Below are 24,246 nucleotides of genomic sequence, written 5' to 3'. Positions count from 1 at the left end.
GTGTTGTGTGTGTGTGTGTGTGTGTGTGTGTGTGTGTGTATGTATGTGTTGTGTGTGTTAATGGCCAATCTCAGGAGGGGTTCTGTCATTCAGTCATCAGCCATTCAGCCACCAGCCTCAACATTGCGGGCCGCCAGCCCCTTCGCCTAAGGCGAGTCATCTGTCTTTAAATGACAACGAACTGCAATCTTTCCCTCAAAATCCTCCTTATTTCCCTAATGCTCCGTTTTTCTTTACGTCCCCAATTCATTTTCCTGAAAGTCACCGTCCTCGTAAATACATCGTTCTGCTTGTTTTTCTCCCCCCTTCTGTGTTTTCCGCTCAAAAAATTACTGTTTGCCTTGCTGCGTCCCTCCCTCCTTCCTTTCTTGTCGACATCCATCCAGTCCCAGGGTTTGTGTAGGACATCTCCTGCAGAGGGAGTTGAAAGCATTCCTCCGTCTCCCCTGTCATCATGGCTTATTTAATAACTATCCCAATAGAGTAAACAACAAGGCCCACGATGCAAACCTCCCTTTCCACTGTGGGCCCCCAACCCTCGCCCTCAGGTCTGATGAATGGGGCCATCAGGCATGCCAGCTGCCCCGGAGGTGAGCAGGCTGCCCCCGCCGGGCAGCCGGGCCACCGAGCCAGGGGGAGGAAGTGGAGCTGAGCGGAGAGGGGCAGGGCAGGGCCTGCATGCCAGAACTCACACTAGGCAAAGCTTGGACGGAGAGGACTAGTGGAAATATGGAGAAACATAGGGAGGGCCGGTGAAGCAGAGGGGTACAGGATGCACGCACAAACAGGGGGCCAGCCTGAGCGCCAGCAACACAGTAGGCAGTGTGGATACACTCACAACATGTTTTCACTAGCTGCTTGCTCATGACTTTCCACTTCTCTTGACAACAGTTGTTCCATATTCTACTCGCGGCAGTCCATTCACTTGGTAACATTCACAAAGCCCAGAAAAAAAATAAATAAATGGAAAAGATCCAATTCAGTACATTTGCATTCGTCAAATGTGAGTTGCATTAATTAGATAAGACGCGACTCTTGTATCTTGATGGTAACTCAGTGGTGTGCTGTCCACCAGAAGCTGATATAAGCCTCTTATACAATAATAATATTTTAATTACATTGTTTATGGTATATTTTTGCATTTGCTGTAACACATTTAGGTTTGTGTATATGTGTGTGTGAGACACAACCAGGCAGAAGAGGGTAAGAGTGAAGGAGGCGCATTGAGAATCGTTAATTAGGCAAACAAATGTTGGGCCTGCACGCATATATGCATTCATCTACAAGGCCACACTCATGAATTAAGAATAGGTTGATGATTAAAGCATGGTCATGAAACATAACCATGCATGAGTGACAACTGCTCCACAGCAGGTTATTTAATACCGAAGCAGAACCGCGCAGAAAGCCCGATGAGCGTTGATTATTGGCAGGCCAAAGCTGTTTCCATAGTACCTGTCATAATTCTCGACTCAGCCCACTTTAGCGGCATATGCGATCCCCTCCCATCAGCTTCCTGCCAAATAGCTAGCCATGCCCTCTATTCATTACACGGCAGTCTCCTTGTGCCACTCGTATAGCTGCTGCCAGCCTTGGGTGTGTTGTGGTGCAGACACACAGAGACGGTCGAAGCAACAAAGCTGGCTGAGGCAAATCTTGACAGAGTGAGAAAAGAGCGAAGGCTGAATGTTTTCCCCATCGCACATGAATCTTAAAGTGAAACAGGCAGGCATCCGGGATGAGGGAATGTTATTCAAGTGGGGTGGTGCATCAAGCCGGCATAAGACATATGGATGAAGCCAAAGAGAAAAAAAAAAAAAGTACAGTAAATGACATTCACAACACCATTTTTCTTAATCTAAGCTTCTAGAGAGAGACCGGGTGGATTTACTCATGGACAGTTTGCCTGCTTGAGTCTTCACGCTACCGCTAGCTTTGATTTGCCGTGGAGCTCATGCTATATTCCCTCGCAGCCACTGGGTTAGCTGCTTTCCTACCTGTTACAAAAATCTTTTATCTCCATCCAGCTACACTTTCTCTCTTTACGTTCCCATCCCTCACCATTGGGGAAATCTTTATTTTTGTATCCAAGCAAACATTTTTATAAATGCAAACAGGCTCTCTGAAGACAGCTTCAGAGGCGAGACCTGCCCTGTACCTGAAAGCGTAGCAGCATGTCTCCCCTGGCCCCAGCCTTCGGAGTAAGCACAGCTGTGTTGAATATTTCCCTCACTCCTCAGTTCATTTGAGGGTGATCTGAGCCCAGTTAGCCCCCAGGACATGGAGCGGTAAACAGACCTGACTATCAAAGCAAACCACCCCTAGTCAGAAAGACTGGAATATGAGCCTCTGACCGCTGAAGCTGTGGATGCAGGCACATGGGTAGGCTGCAGCTGGGCAGAGCTCAGAGGCTCCCTGACAGCAGCCGACTTGACCTAGTGCTTACAGGCTGAGAAAACAAGATTCCCTAAATCATCAGTGGGCAGAAGAAGGATTGTATCTCCACTGTAGCCATTACTGTAATCACTGTGCTCCGAGTGGGAAATGGCCTTAACTAACTTAATAATCACCCAGCCACTAATTGATTATACACTATAAAATTCAAGTGGTTAGGGGTGTTTTTTCCACAAGTTCGGAAAAAGAAAGGCTCTTCTTTGAATTTATGTTTATGGAAAGCGGCAACAGCAGTAACAACTGCATTTAATGACACTCTGGAAATGTTTTTAATGTATTTGATCAGGTCCATTATTTGCTGAGCAAAACCTGCTCAAATTCACTCTTGTACATCTCGCAAAATGCCCCTAAAAAAAAAAAAAGTTACAAGAAGAGTGTCGACCTCCAACACTCTCTATGGAGCCTCTTACCATATCTGAGAAGTGATATAGCCAGAATCCCTCTCTCTTTCTTCCTATCTTCAAGGTTTTTTCAACCAAAATACACACATTTTAGTAGGAATATCAAGGCGCACAACTACAAAAAAATCCAAGCAACTGGAGGGAGATGGGTTTCTTGTAAAGGCAGGTGGGCCGAAGCTTTATTAAAAGCCTGGATGGCTCAATGAAAAGTTAAAGTTTTGTATCAGGAGAAGAGCTTCTTCTCTAAATTCCAGTTCATTAGATACAACTCTTCATCTTCCCGTCATGTTCATCGGGTTAGTCATCCGGCTGAGGCTTGACCACACGAGTCATTCAATGGGGGGGGCAAAAAAAACAGCTGATTTAATGGCCCAACATCCACGTGGCAGAGAGACAGAGGCGGCAGGCAGAGAGGCACCAACGCAAGCCATGCTGCAACTGCCCACATCCTTAGCTCGACCCATCACCTAAACACAGACTCGTGCTCCAGGGGAAATGACTGGATGCATTTAGCTCTCCGCATCACAGAGTGCTATTCATCTTGAGGAAATAGCATGCTCTGTGAGATGTGTTTAAGTTGTGCGCGTCAGAGGAGACAGAGGTAATGTCCTAACCACTGGCCTGTTGATGGTTTTGAAGGGAAGTCAGTGGAAACAAAACTACTGGAAAGAGCTTGAATGAATTTGAGGCATGCATCTACTCCTTAGTTTAGATTCTCAATTTAGTGAACTGGTGTATGATTGAGAAGCACAAACCCCAGGTCAGTGTCATCATTGCACTTTAATATTATCTCATAATTGCACACAGAAAGCCACAACCCCGAGGAGAGATCTTCACCTCTGTCAACTACTGTCAACCTCTATAAACGTCTCTCTGCCCACAGCGGCATAATGTGGCCGTATTACTGGAGAGCCGATGCTAATTAATGCTAACAGGTCCATCGCGGCGTGCCCAGAGTAAACAAAGATTAAGTTCAGAGAATTTATGTTCCACCAGCCTGACACACATCTGGAAACATCATTTGTCAGCGTAAATCACAGACAATTCTTTTCACACATACAGCGTTACAGAAACACATGTTTGATATAACCGTCTGCTTTTGTAAGCTGTTGAAAAGTACGGAGTAAAATTTGAAAAAAAAAAAGTCACATGGAAACACTGACTTCATGTATTTCTTTCACACACAGCTGGGCATGTTTTGCTGACTATGTCACCAAAATTAGCAGTGATGTCAATGATGGATGTACCCTCGGCGAGGCCCGCACTTCAGAACTCCCCTTCAGAGGACTGTGAGTGCTTCAACGTTCGCCTGGAACAGACTTCATTTATAGCCTGACTCTTTAAGAACACACATTGAGACGCAGGACGCTTTTAAGAGATTCTGAAATTCCTTTCATGTCAAAGAAATGACATGAGTGGTGGAGCAAAAGGAGGAAGTATTTAATGAGAACAAATGGAGAAAAAAGAAAAGAAAAATGAGTGGGTATTTAAGAAATCCACTGTCTTATGTGTCCCGACTTGTGACCGACTCAACTCTAAACTACGCTCGGCTCAATATCCTTTCATTTCTCTGGTGTTTACAATGTAATTTCTTCACAGGACTTAACAAGATCTTTTGGGCTACTGGGAAAATGCTGAATGAACGACTCTCGCTGAATCTGTTGCTCTCTATTTTTCACTCAATCCATGTGACAAGTCCCTCCTCGTCCTTTTTACACTCTCTCTTTCTTTCCTGCTAAAGTGCCATTTCTTTGTGAATGGGCACAAAAAGCTCCCCCCAAAATAAAAAAATGTTTTAAAAAAACCTGTGAAAACTAAAGAGAGAGTGACAGAGAGAGAAAGACTGCATACGTGTGTGTTCTTGGTAAGCTCCTCAGAGGTGGGTGACGGCTGTGAAAGGCCACATTGTTGATGTCAAGGCCAGTCAGCATCAAAGGGCTGATTCAGGTTGTGAGGGGAGACTCGCTCCCTCTGTCTCTCTCTCTCTCTCTCTCCCTCTACACACACACGCACACGCGCACACTGTTCCCCTCAGCCCACCCCCCTGAAGAACCCATAGAACATCATGGTTTACTGGCTCCTCTTTCGCAGCCAAAGAACAATATTTGGAATTGGCGTGTAAACTCAGAGTGAGGTCAAGGGGCGACCGGTAACATGGTTCAGTAGGTGTGAGTGAAAAATAAAGCGAGTTATTCCTTATTCCCTGGACTTTACTGAAATATCTCCCATGGCTCAGACATATCATTCATGAATGACGTGTTGTTCATTTTAAGAGAACTACTTCAATTCTCTTCTCCAATTCCCCACTCACACTAACCTCACATCAACTCTGCATGAGTGCATATGGCTGTGTTTGGGTATGTAAATGATATTGTTCACAAAATCCTTATGCGTCACTTCTCCATTCCGTTGAAACCAAGGAGTTGGGAAAAACCGCAGGGCTTATTGAGAGCTTTAATTACACCCACCAAAGCGCATTATACTGGTGACTTCTGTGTGTGTGTGTGTGTGTGTGTGTGTGTGTGTGTGTGTGTGTGTGTGTGTGTGTGTGTGTGTGTGAGTGTGCACGTTTCGAAGTGTGCATGTGTGCGTATGGGGGTATTAGTGTATGAATTAGTAAAGTTAGACACCAGGAGCTGTGCCACCGTGTCAGGATGAGATTTAACGAGCTTTAATAACGAGCTTTAATGAGCTTAATTAGGAATCCATGCGATCCCCATGGAAACGCCTCAACCCCACGGAACCCGGCTCCGGGTCTGAGGAACTTTCAATTGGATTACTGTGGCTAATGTCACTCAGACACAACAGTCAAAACAAACAGAGCGCTAGAGGAGAGGGGGGCCGAGGAGGGGATGAGGTGGGATGAATGGGAGAATCGGGGGGGGGGGACCTTTGGCAGTGGGGCAGTACCTGCTGAGGGATGATGGGAGGAGGAAGGAGGAGGGATAACCAGCAGAACCAGTAGGATTAGTGTCGCTCAGAGATTTGGCTTGTGCACAGGAGAGACAGGAGGACAAGCCCCTACATCCACACCTTTTTCACTCCGATGATAATTGTGCTTCCAAACCTAATTAACCCCTTCACAGGCGCACATGTATTTTTGATTTTCTATTTCTCATTTCTTTTGCCTTTCCTATATTTTCACCCAGTAAGTGGATTTTCGCTAACCTACATAGTGAAAAAAAGTTAAAAAACATTTGAAAGAAATCCCAAATAAAAGCTTTTGCACTCGACTGGGGTGGAAAAGTTGATGTATTTATAGGGAAAATAGAGCGAACATGCACATAAGGAGATGGGAATGGATTTTTGAGACGACTGACAATATCTTTTTCTTGTTTAATTTGCAGGGGTGTGGATGCACGTTGTTATATTTGAGGGGGGAGGGAGCGGTACATTCTTGCCACCCAGCATTACACGGCAGTATTACTAAAAGTAAAAAAAAAAAATAAAAAAAACATGCTAGGTGTAGAGAGGAAAATAATTCAGTCATCAAAGTTTCAAAAGCGCTATACTAGATGGGAAAAAGCTATGAAATACCATAAACCAAGAATTACAGATGAGTTACAGGTGTATTTTTTTTGATAATGTAATTTTGTTGCACTCAGTTGATGGAAATGCACATTTTCCTTTTGCCAACTTTTGGAACTTTGCTTAAAACCGCTGCAGCGCTTCAAGGCGTAGCTCATGTCTTTCAACCCTCCGTCTGTCTCTTCAAGATCAGTTTGCCTCGCGGTCACCACAGGGAGGTTCTGTAAAGTGCAGCCCGACAATGACGGAGTGACCTTTCAGATAAGCATGATAAAGCTGCCCATCCCAGCTCTTCCCTCTTCCTCCCCTGTTGTGTGCACCACACACACACACACACACAAATGCGAGCGTGCACAGACACAGAGGTGCACACACGCACAGACATATCTGATGACCTACTCTCTGACAAGTCCTCCCTTAGGGACTTTCTTTACACATGCGCACACACACACACACACACACACACACACACACACACACACACACACGCACACACGCACACACACGCACACGAACTAGAGCTCTTCTCAGGCATATATGATCATGGGGCGTCATCTGGCAGGTAGGGTATCACTGGACCCTGGGAGCTGGGAATATAGGGGGATGGGGGTGACTTAAGTGGTTACAGGGAGGTCACGAAAGTCTCTCGGACAACAGAGTGCATCTACACATGCGGGGGGGGGGGGGTCATCTTTCACCATCTATCTGCTGGATTCTCCCATGCCTGTAGCAAGTCCCTTATGGTCCCGCTATATATAGTTCCCCTCGCTTCCCTGGATTCTTTGTGATGTCCTGCTGCGGTGGAAAGAGTCTGGGGCTCATCATTATAAATCAGCATGTTAAAAGGAATAAAATTTTAAACAGCTTCTCCCTAGATTCAGACTGAAGTCTCCATTAGCGAGGCCAGAGCAAATGGTTGCTTGCATGGCAACACAAAGCAAATCAACACAACAAGGCCCTTTAATCACCCTCTCCGTCCTTTTGTTCTCCTCTCCTCTCTCCCTCACAAAGTCCAGTGAAGACTCTAAGGAGGAAAACTGCCACAGGTATGCGTTTTTACTACACACGTGCGAGCAAATATATTGTTCATTACATCTACATCTCCTGAGCCCTCACCCCTTATCTGCTGCGTAATGTGAAAATACTTCACAGGGATATATTTTTCTAACCTTGCATACGTCGGCATAGGTCAAGGGAGATTAGTGGGGAGGAGAGAAGGAGAGTGAAACATCATCATATCACACTGTGGTCTCTGGCAAAGGGGCAGGGCTGCTGACAGAGTACACAGATAGCGGGGATATGGGAAAGGCAGAAACAGAAACAGGGCCACACAGCAGGAGAGCCCAGAAAAAGGCACTGATTGGAAGGCAAAGAGTCAGATACAAAACAGTTCGACAACAGAGCTTTAAAAACAAAAGAAGATGCAGCGCAATATGCCAATTTCACACACACACACACACACACACACACACACACACACACACACACTATGAATTCATTTCATGTCAGCCTTGAGGGAGAGCTGAACTACTCGCCTCATCATCCTCCTTCTCGATCGCTCTGTTCTTGGCCTGCTGCACGCCTCCGGGGCCAGCGAAGGCAGCGATTAACGACAACAGGGAGAGTGTGCATAAGTGTGTAAGTGTGTGTAAGGCCTGATCGTTAGAGCGGCCAACTTGTGTAATACAATTACAGAGGCTGCAGAGAAACTGCTAATGTGCACGCAGGCAGCTCTGTCAGATGGATCAGGTATTGAGTTTTCTATGCTTAATTCACTTTCCAGCACACACATGGGTGCATTAGTTAGATTAGAGTAGCGGGGAGGGGGGGCGGGATGGGAGGTGGGGTTGGTCTACCGCCGAGCCGGGCAGATTTGTTTAGTGGTGGCTGTCAATTACAACCCTGACCCTTGCACTAAATGGCTGCTCATCCAGTGGAAAAAAACGACGGAAGGTAGACAAAAGCCAGACGAAATTGGTAAAGACATGTCCATTTGCTGCAAAAGATAACAAGTGGCATGTTGTGGAGTAAACAATGGTCAAAACACTGTACGTAATGCTGCACCAATAAAACAGAGTGCAGGGGCCCTGAGAAAGCAATGTGACCATCAGTAAGATTAGTGGGGGGCAATGTTATCACTTGAATGCCGTAGTAATGGGACGGTACAAGGCCAGCGGTGGATGGGTACTTAAAAATATGAAATGGAAAACAAATGATTCGATTTGCCCTTTTTAAAAGTCTCGTGCAGTTTAAGAGACTGATTGTGGATACAATCACTCATAACCACTTACCCCTTTTACTCTGTATGGATTGGATTGTGCTACATAAAAGAGGGAATTTTACAAATAAGACCATATAAAACCCAGGTTTTTCATACTCTAATATTACAATAAGTATGGCAGTACTTTACTTTATTGTCATTTTGATATATCTTTAAATATATTCCTTTTAGAAAACCAGAAAAAGTTGTTCTGTAATTAGATTTCTTTAGAACTTGTGCATATTATATAAAAATGATAAACAATTCATAGGCTAATCAAACAGATTTCAAATTATTTTGTAGACTGAAAAAACTATTGTATTGAATTTTATTTTTATGACACACTGTGGATCAAACACAAATCTGCATATGACCTATATTATTTTTACAAAGAAAAATAAAAGCTAAAGTAAGCACAGACTGTATTGCAGATATTGCTGGAGAGTAGATGCAAGAGAAACAGAAATACACATTCATCTGTGTATCCTTCGGTCTATGCAAGAGCCATTGTAGCTGTTTTTCCACTCAAGCTGGAGCCGCTCATCTCAAGGGAGCTGGACTCAGGACGACACAATCGTGACGCTTGATAGAAAATCATCAGAACTCTCTTCCAGAGATGATAAATAAATTAAATCTCACAGCAGCTCTTTTTTTTTCCTCCAGTAGCTAAATGAGCAGCAGGAGGGGGCTGCAGTTTCCACAGTAAACACCTCCCTCCCATGTAAACACATATAATCACAACAAGATGGCCAACGCGGCTCGGCTCGTAATTGTATCACTGAAGTGCGATGAGTGAGTTTTGGGGGGGGGGTATTACTGCTGTTTGCAGCTGATTGAATTAAAACGTCTGCTTCACTCCCGAGAGACCACCCTGGTACAAAGGACATAGATGTCTGCGTGTAACTGGGGCCACGCAGTAACAAATAATCTTGTAAGCCTTTACAGAAAAACTCTTTGTAGGCTCTGACAGGATTTTTTTTTTTTCCTCCTCGTCTGACAACCAGCTTCTTCTGACAAAGTGAGAGAGGAGGGCCAAAGGGAAAGAAGAATAGAAATGAAGAGTAAAGTTGGATGTGACAGGCTGCACCGAGAAAACCTTTTAACCACCGATAGAAAGATAGACAGCTACATCCCCTCATTGTGACACATCCATCAAAGCGCTGATCACTTTTGTCCTCCCACTCGTCCAGCCCTTGTTAAATGCCCGTGTGTGTCAGAACTGCTCTGACCAATCCATCTGAGTGCATGACCACTGGCTTCAGACAGAACAGCGTGTTAAAGGAGCGACGCTGACACTCCTTGGAGTTGACATGCCCTTGTTGAAATTCCCTAGACAGTATACTGCATTCTGTCAAGTTCTTATTAAAACAAACTCTGGCAACGGGACGAGAATGGAAGCTACAGTGTAAATATTCCAGCTTGAGTTTCTCATGCCCTCGCGCTCAAATTCAATCAATGTGGATACAACTGCCAACAAGAAAAATGGCAGTCAAAACCAAAACCAGGTTGTGCTGGTATCTGGTGTTCCACAGAAAAGCAACACAATAAGGTTCGGGTTACCCTGCCAAATTCAGCCCCCCCAAAAAAAAATTGCACGGGGATGGAAATACGTATGTCAATTGGTAATGCTCAAAGCTGTCCAATCCTTAAAACATCGGTGTGTTCAACATTGTTGTATTTGTTTACCAGATCCTTGCCTCTTTTTCCATGAACAAAAAAAGCCACACAAAGCAGCCCCGGAATAGCTGTGGGTTAATGTGCCTCAATTGTGGATGCTCTCAGCCTGTTCATCCTGTGGGTAAAAGCCACGCAGCTTAGGAGTGGCTCTACTATCCCCGTCTCATTTCATTCCTCTTCTCAACCCCCCCCACCACCACCACCACCACCACCACCACCTCCCCTTCTCCTACTCTTCCTCTGGCCGGTATCATTGCTTTTGTTGGCGAGGTCTTGTGCTAGAGCAGGCTGCTAAATAAAACATTTGGCATGGAAGAACAGCGATAACGAAAAAAAAAAAAATGTGGCTAGCAGAAAGCGAGTAAGTCTTTGCAGACTTGTGAAAACAAAAATACCATGATTTAGTAACGGGCAGCTTTCTCCATTCGACGGGTATGTGTGCAGTCGGATTTAAACAAGCAGCTACTGAAAGAAACTCATCAGGAGGTATGATTTACCAGTGTACTGCTCCTTCCTTTACACAGCGGAGGTTACCCTGTGTTGCCCTCCCCTCCTCCCCCGTCTCTCCAGTGTAACCCCCCTCTGCTTTTTACCTGACAGATCAGCTTACCTCACGTCAGCCTGAAAAACCATGGGAACCCCTATGCATGGTGTGTCACCACTGAATTATCGGTTTCCGCTGCACATGCTCCAGCATATCTGCAGCAAGCCATTATGGTGTATCAGTTTACAGCCAGTGTGCTGATTCCAGTGCAGCTGGTGTACTGTATGGGGTCATAGTTTATAGAGGTCTGGAATTAGAGAAACAAGCCTGTCATCTTACTAAGCTTGCTCATTTTTTCCAAGCTGCGATCTCGCTTCTCCGTCGGCTTGACTGGAGGGAGAGCGGCGCTAGAAAATCTTCCACTGTGTTAACAGGGATACTCCCCCTGGTCAGCGTAATCCCAATAAATTCCTGATACAACTAATAAAAAGAATACACATGCGCAAATACTAATCATTTAACATGATCCCTATTAATAATGGCAGCGAATTCCTCAGCTTGAAAAGGTATTTGCGAAAGCAGAAATTGATCCTTCGCGTTGGGGGGAAGTACTGAGGGCTTGTTCTAATCTGCAGGCAGCTCAGTGAGGTCTAATAGTGGCGTACATGCCACGGTAAGTGTCTGTACCAATATTGTGGGTTCCATGCCTGAACGGATTGGGAGCCTCTGGAGGTTAAACAGCAAACAAGAGCTGTGTTTACGGGAGAAATTTCGAGCAAGAACGCTCATCTGTATACAAAATAGGGCCAATTCAAACATTTGACCTGGTTTAGGAAAAACTTTTCTCTCTCTCTCTCATTTCAGAGCAATCATGACAACAACATCCATTATTCACCCTCTGACTACTGTTTGGTTAACTCCTTAAAAGGGGCAAACGCACAGCTGGAAGCTCCCCCCTCTGCCGACAATCCCTTCCACAACTTGTGGGAGGATTTGCATTTATTGCACTGTACATCTTTCCTAATGTGTTAAAGTAAGTAACACGTTTCAGCCGATGAGGACGTGCCCGCGTCGTGATACGGAAATATTATGAATGCGAGGGCAGCTATACTTGACTTTCCTCAATCCTTTTGTGTTAGAACACCGTGTAGGACAAGCAGGGACTGACACTTTGAGCTCATTAATAATTCTGACATTTACAGCAGTGAACTTTCTGAGCGGCACTGGCTGCTTTCTGCCATCATCAACCTCATCTCCATAGTATTCGTTAACTGTAGAATGCATACAAATCAAAAGACAACACAGCCACTTATTCTCTGCATGGAAGCTCCTAATTTGGCAGATTTTCGCAGCGCTTTTTGGATTCCCTGACAGATTCCCGAACAGGAAGAGAAAAATACATTCCAGTTCGTCTTTCCTGGCAAGCACACAAACTGTAGCAGCTTCGACAGTGTGCTTTACATGTTAGGAGTCATAAAGTAACCCGTCACTGTGGGGCTTCTGTCTGGGCCCCATTTAAATTAGACCCATTGAGCTTGCCCCAGTTAAACACTGTCTGCCAGTACTTAGGTCACCGGGGACTGATTTTGGAGATATGGCACACACAGACACACACACGCACAGGCTCACAAACGCACGCTGTACAAACACAGGAAAGTGCTGACACCCAACAGCAATCTCGAGTTGCAAACTATCACCGGACTCGCAGTAACAAAACCCAAAACGAAAGAAAAGGAGGTCACGCAGTAGGGTGTATATGGGTTGGTGGCGGGGTGTTTGGCGGTGGTGATGGCGGTGGGGTTGGGTGCTTAACTCTGACTGTGGAAAAACTAAATGTTTTCCAGGATGCTGCTGATGAATTCCACAGTGTTTGCTGAGACTTGTACAGAGTAATTACACACACACACACACACACACACACAAACACACACACACACATAAAAAGGGACAAAAATACTCATTCATCACATGCATGCAACAGTCAAGTAACAGCATATTTCTTTAAACATCCCTGACTCTTACAACACATTTTGACTCTTCTCTGCTCCTGTCAAAGGGAGTACGTGGAGGGTTATGGGGGGATTAATCATACAACAGTGCATACCAATTGTGAAGCTTTAATTTAGCACCTCATTTAACTCAGTAAAAACAACAACTTTACAGGCTGGCATTCTGACACACATTTAATTCTGCCCTCTGGTAATGGCCTGCTCTGTTTAAAAGTCTGTTTGGCAGCTCTGTAGATAACAGATGGAAGAAAAATGAAGGGAATTATGAGAAAGATTGATTTCCTGGGGATGAATGGTCTGGTATTCACACAGATTTATCTGAAACAGACTTTCTCAGACTCTGTTATTATTGAATAAACACACACACACCCGCATACACACCACTCCGCCGCCATACGCACAGAGGAGACGCACACTGCACGCACGTATACACAACATTATGCTCATGCAGAAAGCTAAGAAAACAGAAGCACACTGAATTATGTGAGTCAGAATGAAAATATTCTACGAGGTGATAAGAGGAGAGAGAGTGTGGACTGTTAAGGACACAGCAGCACGGAGTTTCTTTTCAAAGAATATAACCTCTCATTCCCCAGATCTCACTGAATGAATTTACGGCGGAAATAATTATTTCTTACAAAATAAGCACAAATGTGGTGTCGTTGAACCACCCGCCGTTTCTCGTGCCCTTTCCTCTAGTAAAAAATTTATTCCTTTAGAAGAACAAGAACCAGCATTGTCCTTTTAGGCGTCCCAAGCCCATCTTTAAGGAACAGTAATGTAAACCAGAGGCTATAACTTCTCTTGTGGCATCTCAAAGCAGACAGAGGAATGGAGAAGAAAAAAAAAAAAAAAGAGAGAGAGAGAGAGAATGGAGGAGGAGGGGGGTCGGGCGGATAAAAAGTCCCTCATTTGAGCCCCATAAAAAGACAAGGAGGAACAAACATTTATCTGTGGCAAGGCGTTCACTGGATGCTTTAAGAGCACAGAAATAACAGAGAGCAAGATGCTGATAAAGTGGAGACAGGAAATGGGGAGCGTGGGTCTCCTGCTCTCATGTTTCAGCCGGGACCAGTGCTCCCATACACCCCCCCACCCCACCTCCCTTCCTCCTCACCCCTCTCTCTGTTCTGCTGACATACATAGACCACAACCCTCTCCAACCAGACATTAGGGCAGCGTCTGGAATCCACCACTCCTCTGCACAATGCAAAGATGTGACACGTTCGACAACAAGATGAAGCGAACGTTTCAGTCTGCAGGTATATAAAATCTGTGGATCTATCCACTTGAGGGCTTAGCAAAATACGCGGCAGCTCGGCAAATGACTTATTACAGATGAATATTGTTCCTATTCTTCGGGAAGGCTTTCATAGATTTGCTTTAGTCCCATTCCACTGGTGAAGCTCCGGCTCTGAGCACAAGACAGGGCAAAGCCAGGATTAAGGGTTTAGCTTTGTCAATCAGAGACAGAATAGAGGGAGAGACAGCAGCTGGATTTCCATTCTGGAGAGCGTGCTGGATTTCCATAGAGACATGAAAATTCAGGTGATTGCCAAAGCCTCCACGCTGCGTGTGTGACTCAGGTGTTATGAGTCACCGCTGATATCATCTCGCTCATTACCGCCTCAGTGGTATGTTGGCCTTTCTCATCAGACCTGAACATATAGCCTGGCTTTAACATCAAAGGTGGCCCCGGCGGCGACAGAGCAGAGGATTCAAAGAGCACCTTGAAATTATGATATTTGTGCTCATGACTGTTTTTAGAACTCTGTGTCTGAGTGATCCAATCGTCTATTAAAGATATAATGTCTTAATTTAAAGGATACGCTTGTTTTTTGGGGGGAATTTTTACCTCCAACTAATAAATTGTGGATGCTGTCTTCATGGCTCTGTGTGCAGTTGGAAGGTATGTGACTTACAATACAGTATGTAGGTGAGATTAGCTTTGAAACACTCATTTGGTGGACCTCTATGGGATCAATTACATACAATGACAGTAAAATTGTTCTGAAAATACTGTTTACAACACTGGCTGTAAGCAGAGTCAGGACGTGGTTCAGATGTTTGATGTGTAGTCGTTTAAATTCTTTGTAAGTTGTGCACTTAGCAGCTTAAATTGTAAATTATAAAAAGGTTTTAGTTTTGTTCGGACCAGGGAACCATTTTGCAGGAATTTCAAGTTAAAAAAAAGTTTCCCTTACTTCGACCACTACTACTTCTTGGTCCCATTGAAATCCAACAACTGAGTTAAGCTAGGATTATCTCACACCTTCACACCGCATGCAGGGCGTGCTCGGCCTAAATTTTCGGGGGTACTGTCGGGAGATTCTCCCCACATCTAGCTGCGCCGCGTTAGGTCTGTGCCTGCTATGTAGTAGTTACCGAAGCTGGTCCGTGCGCCACGCTGGGCCGGGGAACCAACACTGCAGGGAACACTGTTAAAGGACATCGGGGAAATAACAGCATTCCCACCGACTCTGCCTTTTACTGCTCATCAGCACTTTGAGCTTTTTATAGTGTCTGTGTGCATACATAAGAGTACCAGCATTGCAGCAGCATCTCAAATCCCCCATAACTCTGTCTATTTTGCACCCTAATCCTCTTTACTAGGTAGAATAGCATGTATGGCAACAGGACAGGACATTCATTTATGCTGTGCCCACAGACGGTTACATCAGCTAAATTAAGGCAAAATGCTGATGTTTATCACACAATTACGTAACGAACATGAAGAAAAGCAGATAAGCGATATTACCAAATTATCAGGAAGAGTAATCATAAATGCAAAACAACAAGTCGCCAAATTAAACCGCCTTTTAGTCACTCCTATTTACCTGCGTTTGCAATGACATGTCCTTGACTGATTTCGTGTTAGGAACACAAAAATGCAGGAGGACATTAGCGGTTGAGCACCGGGGGGGAGGCCATGATGCCAAATTAAAGGGCAGGAGTGGAGTGTGTACTTATACTCACTCATGATGTGCTCTGTCAGCCCTGCTGCTTATAATGGCATGAGAAGGGCCACTTAACTCGTAATCACTGCCCCCCACCCCCTTGGCTCTGTCCTCCTCTCTAGCACCCCCCCTCACCCACCACCCCCCTGGATTTTTTCTGACTGTCGACTCTGATCTCTAATCAGAAATGAACTGTAGATCAAGAGCAGGGACAGTGGTCCACACCCCCTTTCCCCCTTGGCTGGGATCCTGTAATCACAGGGCTCTTTGCTTGTGAGAGGCCAACAAGCCTTTGAATGACAAATGACTGTACCTCTAATGCATCAGCCGCCTCAACTTTGAAGAGCCATTTTCTGGCCGAGGGGATATCACAGGTAGGAAATCAGGTCACCACCACCACTATCATCATCTTTACGATCATTATGCCTCATCCAGTGGTGTACTTGTAAGTGGGGCTTTTTTTTTTTTTTTTAAATATAATTATTTTTCATTTGCTGTCTATAGCCCAGGAAACAAAACTTGCAAATATATGTCATAGTAATTCAAGCCCTGTGGTGCACTTTGACTTACCCTACTCTCACAGAAACTCTAAGCAAACATACACACACACACACTGTCTAGATGGTGCAGTATATGTTGCGTAGACACACAGGTCAGCCATTCTGGCAGAGACCTGCCCGTCAAGTGTTGCTACTTGTGCTGAGCTCTGCTAATGGACTGCTAATAGAAGTGAATGTTGCACTGTGAAGCTCCCCTGTAGTCGAGAGTGTCACACAGGGTGATTAATGACACACTCTCCTTTTCTCCCCCCCGTCCGTCCCTGTCCTCGCTCCATATCTCGCTTTCACTCTTCCCCCTCTCTCTCTCCACTTCTACCTTCAGCCCACTCTCCTCTCCACTAATCTTCCTGTCCCATTTGTTTCTTTTGTGTCCTTGCGATCACCCTTTTCTCACTATTACTATTGCACTTCTTTGCATGCTTTTACGTCTTCCTCTCTGGAGGGAAGGAAAGATTACAGCACACGGGGAAACTGAAATCATTATAACACTCCCCAAAGCTCCAGTTTATGTCTAAAACTCACTTCAAAATGCCTGAAACCTCCAACGAAAACTTTGAGCTTTACATTACCGGAACAGTCTACGGACCAACTACGCTGGTCAGAGAGCATAAACACGCAGTATAAACACGGAAATTGCTCGGGTGAACCAGCAGGGCACCTAAACATCAGGAGCGGCGTTGACAACGAGATAATATCTTCTGTATTGTTACTGGGAGGTTTAACAACCTGCAGAGGAGTTTACACTCTGTCATTACACACAAATTAAATATAATGGCTTCTGGGGGCTCGTTAGATTACGTATGTTGAAATTTGACTGATTTTAGGCAAAATGGATTAAATCAGACTCAGATATGATACAAGGATTTAGGATTTCTCCACCAGGGTTTCATCCTGACAGTGAGGAGAGGGATCTGAAAGAGCATTTAGAACACCGTGGAGGCAGAAAAGGTACAACTAAACCGTTAAATGAATCAATTTAGAAATAAAAAAAAGACTCAAGACTCTGGACTCATGACTTCAGCATATCTAAAATCCTGGCTGCAATGACACTGACAGTATTTGCTCCCACTACTATACACAATAGTATATGGCATCAAGTGGAGCAGGGAAGCAAACTCAGCAGCCACTTTTCACAGTAATTATCACTCACTACCACGCTCCGTCTGTGGCTCGGCTAGCGACCAGCATGCACCTCTGATCCCGCTCTGCACTCTCAGACCATACTGTACACACTGTTTACTTTGCCCTCTTCTTTCACCTGCATGCAGAGGAGCGTGTTACTGAATCTTAATTCCCTTCAATTACATTACATTTGCTTGACTGTAAGTGTGTTGAACTGTCAGCTAGCAGGCGCTGGAAAAGGCTATCATAAGAGGTAATTTATAATTTATAAGTACCACTCCTTACACACAATGTGCTCATTGTGCATATAGGCCCTGTTTATAGAATGACCGCAGCGGTTGTAAAATTAGCGGCCCCCGAGGAGCCAGTTGTCAGGCCACACGGAAGCCTGCTAGAATTATAATGATAGAAATAACATTCGGGTTTTTACCTGCACTGTTAGAGCAGCGCTCAGGCCAGTTTGAAAGGGATCGTCGTAACAGCAACATCTCACTGTGCACAGTCACAATATTTCAGAGGCCATATATATTAAAGATCCTTCAACTTTTCCCTCCATAAACGATCCTCAGAGGACACATCGTCAGACGGCGGAGAGGCGGCAGAGACAGGAACATGGGGTGAGAGTAAGACAGACAGAGGGAGACATGAGAGCAGCACTGTGGAAAAACTGAACTAATACCAGGAAGGCCAGCACCCATGGGCTGGACCTCATGGGAAGACACTAGGGTGAAAATCTGAACTTATACATATCACCATGAAACTTTCCCAGTTGATGACTTACATTAAGAAAATTACTTTCAACATTTTTTTGGTTTGAATATGCAAATGAGGCGATATCTAATTAAATATGCACTCATTTGCATACGTTTCCAGAGCAGATATTTGAACATTAGATGAAGCCAGGTTCAAAATTCTTGTTTCATTTTGTTGACATTGAAATCACAGTTTTTTTTTGTTTTTTTTTACAGAAGGGATTTAGGATATCTCTTCTTATCACTCCATAGATCAGAAAATACTGTCAGCAGCCGTGAAATAAAAATCATTTTCACCATGTTTTTAGGAATAAAATGTCATATAAATCAGGCTATGAATGATATACAAACAAACCCCTCTGTAAAACCTTTCAGAATATAGGCAGGAATAAAGCTGGAAGGTTTGGTTTGGATGTGTCTGGCTCAGAGTATGAGAAGAAAAATCAAACTCATTTCGAAAAAGCAGCCTTTAAGCATATGTATTGTAAAATTCCATACCTTTTTTATTTGAAACCACTATTTACAGGCACAATATCTGACACACAGGAAATGCACATGTTTGGATCCTGTAATACCATGCAGGAGAAAGAGAGAGCTCTACAATGACACCTGTGTGTTGTGTTAGAAGGTGATATTGGTGAATTCAGGACAAGTCTACAGACTCAAATATACAAAGTCTTATAAAATAAACACCTAAATGTGCAGTTTTGGACATTTTCTTCCCACTAGTCTGAAAGAAGAAATGTTATGGTAGTAAAATAGCCCAAAATCTCAAAATCGGCCAGTGCTTGAAAAAAACATGTTTTTGCCTGCAGTGTCTCGCTTTATTATGAATAAAGAGTCCAATGCCTAACACAGAGATGCACAATAACAACATCAATGTGTATACAATAGGTCTGCCATGAAAATAAAACGAAAAGAAATCAATAAAGAAAACCATTTTCTCTTCCACTCATCATGCATTTAACATACAAAACTTTTGATTGGTTCTCCTAATACTGAAAAGAATCTCTAAGGTCTCAATTTGCTGAAGGTTTTCGAAATCCTCCTGAAACCCATTTTTACTTTCCCCTGAAGCAGATTTAATATGTGAAATCAATAAAGAAAATGTAGCTTTCGCCTTGATTTACTGGTCAGTCTGTTTCAGGGATAACCAATCCTAATATTTCAGATCCAAGCATTAGAACTAAAAACAGCCTTTACATTCCTCTTCTTCTTCTTCCCCTCCAGAAAGAAAAAAGTGTTGCAAATATCTAATGCAGTTTTATTTTTTTCTCCACATGCTCTCCTTTTTAAGAATTCCATGTATTCCCGTAACACTTTGACAACCTCCACATCAACTTTTAAAAAACACCATGCACACAGACACGGACACTGCACATACTGTACAGCCCTGCTGCTGTGCTGGAAGCACCAGAAGTACATCTGTTCTTGCACCGAGGGTTTCCAATCAAGCTGCTGTCACGGAGCTTCTCAGCCACCTCTCTGGCAGCTCCCAGCTTATATCTGTCTCAACCTGTCTCCTTTGTCAAGAGTTCAGCAGGTTAATGAGCACTCTCATTTCCCACAGCTGACTTCTTGCGTGTGCAATGGGATCATGAGAGCCAGTCCTCTCAGAGGCTGAAGTCAGAGAAGTAAAAATAAACTACAGTAGCCGCATGAAATGCATATACAAAAAAAAAAAAAAAAAAAAATCACAAAATATGTTCAAACGACTCCCAAGACAAAATATGCAGGAAGGCAGTGGTGTTACAAGGAGCGCCTGGGTAAGTGAGCCACTTTAATCACCAGTAGTTTCACACTGAAGAAGTGACTCTCCAGCGATTTGGAAATGTGTAGAGCTCATCAGTGCCCAAAAATAGCGGGGCCCATTAATTAGTCTCAAACAATGTTCTCCTGGTGTATCGACTTCTTAATGGACAGAGAAGGACCTTGTTCGTATTCCCATCCAGTCAATGACACAGGGCTCTCTTGGGTTTTGCAATGGGTATTATGTCATCTCACCCTGCCCTTCAGAAACCGGACCTGTGCTGTTTTTCATTCTTCCTCTCCCTCTTTTGCTCATTAACTATGTAGGAGTGAGATGAAGGTCTGGAGCGGCTAGATAAGGTTGCTCGGAGAACCTCATCCCTGTCTATGTTATGTGCTTGGACCACCAATTTAAGCTTGTGTTACTCTTGCATGAGCAGCAAAGCCTCAACCTTCCAAAAAAAAAAAAAAAAAAACATATTAGGACATTAAAGAAAAAATCTACCTTAGGTCTTTCCATGTAGACGTCTGTCTGCAACCCCCTCAAAGAAAATCTGCTCACCCCCCCCCTCCCATCTCATCATGTCGTTTCGCCACAGTTCATTCCAGAAGGAGCAGACAGACCACCTACCTTAACTCATACACACTTGGCATCTGACACACATGCACAAACACATCGTGAACATCCACCCTCACCCTCCCAGCTCCCTTTGTTTGACAGACAATCCCACTCAGGAGAGAGCAGATTAAGTAAATGGCTTCAGGTGCTGTGGCATTATCTCAGCGCTCACGAGAACTGACGGCTGTACCGTGGTTTACAGAAAACATCTTTCACTGGACGACTCTTACTCTGAAGGGAAACAGGCTGAAAACACCACACTGACGGTTTCAAAGTTCAACAGAAACGACAGACTTCAACTGATTATATCACCAGTGTTCTGCTGAAAATGAAAATTGCCATTTCCTAAACTTCACCCCTCCATATTTCAAACAGGTTATTCAGTCCTAATAAATACTCCTCTGAGCAAAGGTCCAACACTATAATATCTTACATAGCTTCATTGGAATTTTATACCATTCATTATTAGAGGATGTGCTTATTTCCAATCCATATGTATGTCAAATCAATACTGACCAATAATGAATCATTTTCATTAGCAGCAGCAGCAGCAAGTGAATGATTGGAAACTCTGCCTCACATCTGAAGCTAAACGAAAAGCTGGAAGAATTTGAACTTAAAATTGAATTTGGTTCATGAAAATAATTACAGCAAATAATGGTGTACATGTTAGATTTCACCTGCTACAGCTTTGCCATCCTTTCAGCACAACAGTTGTTTTTTTTTTTTCTTTTTGGAAATATAAAGCAACAGCCTGAACATGGCTTTGATTTCATTTTGATGTGATGTCAGAAACTGTATCTGAAGCACAGCAGCACTTCTTGATTCCCTCCCTCGGAGAAACAGATGTGTTAGGGCCAGCTGTGGTTTATACAACTGAAGTGAGCCATATTCAGATTATTGAATGAAACAGTGCCGATTTTGTTGCCACCTCTGCTCTGGGTATTTAAATATGTTCACCTATCAGCCTGATTTGAAGTAAGCTAAGTCCAAGTACAGCTGCACCTAAAAGACAACGGCTGGTAAACTCTTGACTTTTATTAGTATGTGATGTCAACAAATTGTCGGAGAAGCGTTCATTTAAACTTTGATAGAGTCATTTCGCTCACATTGCTCTGGGAGTTGTGTTAGCCTGCTGCAGGCCTACTTGCTCTGATACAGGCTACAGGCTGGATTTATCCTCCAATCTTTAATAAAGCCCAGAGCCAAAAGGTGGCTCAGCTTCATTTCTCAGTCGCGACTGTGAGTAAACTGAGTTCAGGTGGTTCTTCCTGTCCACTCCACCCCTGCTGTAGCTCAGTTCACACAACTTTTACCGAGAGTAAAAAGGCCAAGTTCACAGGTCAAGAATATACATTAAAGTTTACCTTGAGCCACTCCGATATCCGCCAGGAGAAAAACCAAAAGCCAGGACACGGTCAGCATCTCCGGGGAGGCTCTCGGCACTCTTCCTCCTTCTCTGTCAGTCTGTGCACCGTACCCCATGATGAGGAGTCAAACTCCGCTCTGAGGCAAGTCCGAGTCACTGAGAAATTGCGCTCAAACACGCTCGTTGTTGCGCGCTGCAGCCAAAATTTTCACCCCTCACAACCCCGAGCGCGAAAATATCTGTGCAGGAAATATATCCAGCGCCGTGTTTCTGCAAACATACGAACTGTGACAGTTTATGGAATAAGCGGCGGGTGCATCGCCCTCCGTAAGGGAAGATGTTGCATTAAAATCTGTCTCCGTCCGCTTCTCCCCTGGAAGGCTCACTTGGTTTGTCTAGAAGTGTGGATCCGTGTCTTGATGGCCAATTCATGCTCCGGTCAGTCCCACGCCAAAAAAAAATCTAAGTCCTCCGGCAGAGTCCCTCTCTGTCGCACCTTTCACGCGTGCAGGCGGGTGTGTGAGCCGTGTTGTGTGCGTGCGCCGCGTCTCGCGCTCCACTGACGGGACTGAACTAGGGGAGGGAAGGAGCCGTCTCTTCGGGCTACCTTGCTCCTTCAGCCAATCCAAGTGTTCCGGCAAGTGGTGGCGCTGTATCAAAACCTGGCCCGGACAGCAGCAAGGAATGGATGGCGTTTATCACGTGCATGAATGGTGGAAGCTTTTGGGTTCAATGTATGTGACAATGACTGAAGTCAGTGATGCTTCTATGGTAGCTTAAAGTGACCTGTGGCTGTCATTTGGTCTCTCTGTACTAGAGTCAAAATCTGATGTAGTACAGTCTCAACAGAGAAATGAATGAATGAAATGAATATTTTGAGGAAGGTGTATTTATTGTATTGATTGTTATATTGATTGCCCTGAAGGTGAAGGAAGTACTGGGATCCTTTCCTCTAGTAAAAGTACCACACAGTAACACAAAGTCCTGCATTCAAACTCCTGCATGAGTAAAAGTATAAAAGCATCATGTACTTAAAGTAGTATGATAGCTCTGCATTCAAATGTCCCGTGTCACTCACACATTCTTATACATGATGATTTTTTTGGATGCAAATACTGATGCATCAGTGCAAAAGCAGCATTTAATGATGGTTACTGGTATTTTAACCATCAGATAAAGTTAAATGCTATAAGTCCAGCAGCTCCCCAAAGAAAAGAAAATAAAAAAATAGGGGTGGGGCTCCTACAAAGGGTCACATGACAAATCTGAAGGGTCACCAGATGATAAATGGGAGAGGAAAGAGAAGGATACACAAATCTGTACTTTTTTCTCTTTTCATTTCCTTGTTTTTTAACTTCTCTCTAATATTTGATTTTCAATTCTTCTTCTTTGAGAGTCATTTCAATAAAACCATCTGTTTAGAGGGGTCAGTCACAGGGAAAAGGAACCAGTATCTGTAAAAGCCAAATACACAAAGTGAAGTAGACAGTAAATATTTCCCCTTTGAAATCTCGTGGAGTACAAATATAAAGCAGCAGAAATTGGAAATGCATTTTGTCCAGTACTGTACTGAACAAAATGTTCGTTATGTTCCGCCCCTGTGTATGGCAAACAGGTGCTTCCGTTTGCTGGTCACTGCGTGTGTTTTGAGAACATAAATCGTCATTAATTTAATGCAGGCACTGGAACAGGAAGGCATAATTTATCTGACTGGGCCCTGCACCCGCCCTTGTTTCAGCCACTCTAATTGTTATTTAGAAGTAATAATAGCATGTCTCAAAACCTGATCAATAATGAGTTCAACCTAGCAGACGTACTATCAACCACACAGACACAGACCGGCACAAACACACACGCACGCACGACTTTTGCTTGGCAGGGGGAAATTTGTTCCAGTGATTCCGATAAAAGGCTGATGAGTAATTACAAATGCATGACAGATGTCTAGGCAATGCCCCCGACACTACGTGATTAATGTGAAATATGAGCTTGACACTATCTCTGCACCAAAATGAAACGTGTAAACTTAAAATATGAATCTAATTTAGAAGCATGTTATTCTCCTCCCCTCCCCTCCATCGCCGTTTTTTTTTAATGTGCGCTGGTGTCAATGGGCAGCTGTCACCTTGCTGGCATTTCAATTACTGGTAGGAAATGCAGGAAATTGCTTTTATTCTTGACTCAAACTCTTGCAGGTCAGGAAAGAAAGCCGCAGCTTGGGTCTCCAAATATATGTATGTACTACATATTGTATACATGCACAGTGTCTGGCTGATGAGGTAGGAGCTCCCTTTACTATTTCATG

General features: G+C 44.0%; 1 protein-coding gene across 2 annotated transcripts in view; it reads right to left on the bottom strand.

Annotated features, from left to right (window-relative positions):
- unc5cb (unc-5 netrin receptor Cb) overlaps window positions 1-22,512 on the bottom strand; it is a 111,905-nt gene extending 89,393 nt beyond the window's left edge. Inside the window, exon 1 of one of the 2 annotated variants that reach the window (XM_023419542.2) lies at window positions 21,940-22,512. In XM_023419542.2, coding sequence (XP_023275310.1) covers window positions 21,940-22,057 — 118 coding nt within the window. In that variant the 5' untranslated portion in view covers window positions 22,058-22,512. The remainder of the gene's footprint in view (window positions 1-21,939) is intronic. The other variant, XM_023419541.2, reaches the window with a different exon arrangement.
- Between the last annotated feature and the right edge of the window lie 1,734 nt (window positions 22,513-24,246).

Source organism: Seriola lalandi, unplaced genomic scaffold, assembly GCF_002814215.2.
Source record: "Seriola lalandi dorsalis isolate HSWRI2012SDOR001 ecotype SW California unplaced genomic scaffold, Sedor1 jcf7180002054606, whole genome shotgun sequence".
NCBI lineage: Eukaryota > Metazoa > Chordata > Actinopteri > Carangiformes > Carangidae > Seriola > Seriola lalandi.
This window is presented reverse-complemented; position numbering and strand designations above follow the sequence as displayed.